Below are 3,742 nucleotides of genomic sequence, written 5' to 3'. Positions count from 1 at the left end.
CCCCCCCCCCCCCCCCCCCCCTCTCTTATGTGACGTGGGAGGTAGTAAAAACATCATTCCAATCAAATCACAAAATTACGCAGCATAAAAACAATTACACAAGCAAAAATTTAAAAACAATTACACAAGCAAAAATTAACATCCAAAGATCAATAAGAACGGAAGTTTTGAAAGCAACTGGAAAGATACCTTGAGCGCTGTCCTTCCGCCGCGAAGAAGATGAAGAGCCCATAGCAGAAACCGAAAAAGACGGGCTGTGCCTGAATTCGTTTACAGTTTTTCCACCAAAAGCTACAGAAATCTGACGTTTACTGCTAAAACCCAAATGGGAATTCGTTGAAAAATATGTCAAACTAATAGTGCATTGATTAACGCAGCAAGATGCCATGAGTGATTTGACAATTCGGAAAATTGATAAATATTTTTTGATTTTATAGATAATACGAATTGTTAGCTAAAATTCATACATTCTTTGTATTTTCTAGCCGCACGATCAACAATGACTTTCTTGGTTATGATTATCATTATTTTGACCACAAGATTTTAATTGGTTCAAATTTCTTAATGCCAGAATGTTCTTTTGTCACATCAATTTAAAATTTTCGATCGAAAAATTATATACAAGTTTTTTTTTTCGATTTTCCTAGTTTACTTTTCTTATTTTTTACTAATATATTTTTAAATATTAACAAATATGTTATATATTTTTTTAATAAATTAAGTAAGAATAAAGTAGAAAATTTGTTTTGTAAATTTTACTTTTCAAATATCTTTTTTTTAATCCGAATGACAAACAAACAAACAAACAATATCTTTAGTTAATTTTTGCAATCATGACACTCTTATTTTAATATAATTCAAAAATTCATTATGTTGAAGATATGAAAGTAATGAAAAATATATTTTAAGGAAAGCAAATGGAAAAGAAATAAGAGTGTGTTTGTTTTGGGGAGGAAAATCCATCCCGGGAGACGAAAAACCAACTGAACCTAAAATCACATTGTCCTCCACATAACTAAATAGCCTCAAAAGAAAAAGAAAAGAAATCATGTCCATGACGCAAGAAAACCTTATCACATGGTAGGAACTAGGAACACTTGTATTGAAATACTTGTTCAGAATTGTCAACAATTTTTAGGCACAATTATGTCGAAGTTGCTAACAGTCCACTCTGCCATGACATTCGCGCTCATATATATCTCAGTTCCTAAATCAACAGATGGCCAGTGTCTCTCCACGGGTTTCGTGCCAGCTTCCTGCGAGAAAATGATCCCCCCCTTATAACCATTATCATGCTGAAAAGGAATACAAGATAGAGAATTGTAACATAGAGTAGCATACCTGATAAAAGTAAAGATTCTGAGAGAGCCTTCCGACATCAAGTTCCCAAGTTCTTGGATCTCCAACCCAACCTTCACCTTTCTTCGTGGGATACCCGTATTCTCCCCAAACGGGGTGAGGTAATAGCTGCAAAATTTCTTGAGGCTGTGGATTGCTATATGCATCACATAAGTTAAAGGGTTCCTCTAATTCTTCACCATTGCCTGGCGAGCAGTAAACATGGTAAGCATCATAGGGGAAATGTGTCTGATTCGTTCGGTGTACTCGAGTTCCATTAGGAAAGGTGTGGTAAGGGGGACATAGCCTGAGATCTGTTGGTTTGCACCATGGCTCCGTCTCTGGATTTATAATCATTTCGCTGTATCGTGTAACGTCTGAGGTGACATCTCCATCACAAGGGTCACCATTGTTCTTCCAACAGCTACCGATGTCCATTAGGTAGAACTGGCTATCGGGACCTCCACCACTCGTTATATCCAGCGAGAACCTCACTTTGAAATTTGGTGACTTGGGAATCTGAGCAATACATCATCCCAGACAAGTTAGTACTGTTTAGAGTTATTATTAATTTTATTATAAGAAAAAATATGATAAAGAAACTTACGATTTTCGACATTCCTCTGGTCGTGTAATGATACCCTCCTGAATATCCTGTTGTCGCATCTGATCTTAAGTACAGCATGAGCCATGGATACTTCGGTGATGTTTTTAATACATGATGAAACTTCCAACTCCCCTTTCCCAACTTTTTCTCCCAAACCACTGAATAATATGAAGTATTTTCCTTAGTTTTTGCTTCTTCAATAGGAACATCTAAATCCCATGTCCCATAGAAACTTCCCTTGAGAGTTCGGTTGCCATGATAATGCTGCACGCTTGTGTAGTCATGGTAGATCCGTGGCATGTTCATGCAGCCTTCTCCAAAGCATGGAAACCGAGATTCGGGTGGGAATGGTTTCGATTTCTTACCATTTTCGGGGCATTTAGCAGCCCATGTGTCCATATTGCCACTCTTGAGCATAAGCATCCAGAATTGCCACGGCCCGGGATTGTCTTCGACTTGGCATTTGTAGCCCAAGTATCTCTCTTTCCAAGCCGCATATTCATCCACGGTTATGTCATTCAAACCATAGCTTCCTGCATCTGCTATTCCTAGCTTGTTGCTTTTCTCTGTCACCCTGTGTGCCAACTTGGCTGCAAAAATGTAGTGCCGAGTTATGGTTTGCACATATATAGCTCATATATCTTTATCAAGATCCAAGAATATCGCTAAAACTTTTAAAATCATCGTAGGGTAAATTCTAATCTTCCGTGAATCTCGGTTTAATTATCACATAAACACCTTCTGAAGTTTGAAGGATTACGACCAAATTCACCAATGATTGGTTAATTAAAACAAATATTAAATTCCATTCCAAATATAAAAACAGAAACTGAAAAGGCCAAATATTTTGTCTCTGTTCATCTCATTTCATTTATTCATATTCACGAAGCATCTATACCGTAAAATCGATTTCCCACGGTTTGAAAAAGACATAGCTTAGCATAACAAACAAGAAACAAAGAGAGGAAAAAACATACTGTATGCTTTAGAATTATGTACAATATCAAAGCAATCCGCGTGCCTTGGACTTCCCATATCTTCAGTCTCATTATGGACTTCATTGCATTGACTCCATGCTTCAATGGCTACTCTAAGATTATCCCTTCTCATCCCAGGATCGCCGATTGCTGATACATAATCCTCGTGTGCATATACAAATGATCCAAACAACAAAAAAACAACCAAAATATGGGAAAATACCCATTCCATCATCTTCATATTTCGTGGTTTCAAGAGTTTCATAGACTGATATGATGAAATCATAATGCTTATCAGGTTGTTAATAATTTCTTTCTGTATCTATATATATTAATGATCAAGTTCGTTGTGCTATCATGATTGATATCTTTAAATCTGGGATTTTTACCCATAATTTGAATATCTAATCCTTATTTGTCCACAATAAGCTGAATATGTTTCACATTTTGTTGAAGAAAGAAACAATCTTAAACACTGCTAACCAGGAAGGGAAACAACTAAAAAAGATTGTGTAAATCGTAGTTGGCGTACCTAACATTTGTGCAATTACATATACAATAAGGCATAGTTTGGTACACATGATAAGATAAACATGTGATATATAATATAAGGATAAGTTAATGATNGCTAGTTCGTTTTTCACTTTTTTTATATATTTATTTTATTTATATTTTACGTTTTAATATTTTTTATTGTTTCATGAGTTTATAATTTGATTATGAATATTTTAAAATAAATTATTGACGAAATTTCGAAATATCTCAAGTTTAGCAAATAGTATAGATTCATTTTAATACTAATTATTTAGTTTTAAATTTT

General features: G+C 35.1%; 2 protein-coding genes across 2 annotated transcripts in view; both read right to left on the bottom strand.

The window, feature by feature from the left end:
* The window catches only part of LOC140967375 (peptide methionine sulfoxide reductase B1, chloroplastic), a 6,141-nt gene extending 5,667 nt beyond the window's left edge, over positions 1 to 474 (bottom strand). Inside the window, exon 1 of the mRNA XM_073427854.1 lies at positions 190 to 474. Within this exon, the coding sequence (XP_073283955.1) occupies positions 190 to 388 (199 nt within the window). The 5' untranslated portion in view covers positions 389 to 474. The remainder of the gene's footprint in view (positions 1 to 189) is intronic.
* A 616-nt stretch (positions 475 to 1,090) lies between these two features.
* Positions 1,091 to 3,399, bottom strand: LOC140967448 (uncharacterized). The gene is made up of 4 exons (XM_073427974.1): positions 2,923 to 3,399; positions 1,946 to 2,535; positions 1,342 to 1,857; positions 1,091 to 1,256 (listed from the first exon to the last, which is right to left on the bottom strand). The coding sequence occupies exons 1-4, from the start codon at positions 3,206 to 3,208 to the stop codon at positions 1,125 to 1,127; spliced, it is 1,524 nt and encodes a 507-aa protein (XP_073284075.1). The 5' UTR covers positions 3,209 to 3,399; the 3' UTR covers positions 1,091 to 1,124.
* Between the last annotated feature and the right edge of the window lie 343 nt (positions 3,400 to 3,742).

The sequence above is a fragment of the Primulina huaijiensis genome, unplaced genomic scaffold (genome assembly GCF_012295235.1).
Source record: "Primulina huaijiensis isolate GDHJ02 unplaced genomic scaffold, ASM1229523v2 scaffold25037, whole genome shotgun sequence".
NCBI classification, from domain to species: Eukaryota; Viridiplantae; Streptophyta; class Magnoliopsida; order Lamiales; family Gesneriaceae; genus Primulina; species Primulina huaijiensis.
Note: the sequence above shows the minus strand (reverse complement) of the source record. Positions and strands in the feature narration are given on the sequence as shown.

Bases quoted from the DNA above. Each gene is read 5' to 3' on its own strand.
- LOC140967448 (XM_073427974.1), bottom strand. From the start codon at position 3,208: ATGATTTCATCATATCAGTCTATGAAACTCTTGAAACCACGAAATATG. The intron at 2,536-2,922 runs GTATGTTTTTTC...ACATTTTTGCAG, and splicing joins ACATAATTCTAAAGCATACA to CCAAGTTGGCACACAGGGTG. The intron at 1,858-1,945 runs GTAAGTTTCTTT...TGTATTGCTCAG, and splicing joins CCAGAGGAATGTCGAAAATC to ATTCCCAAGTCACCAAATTT.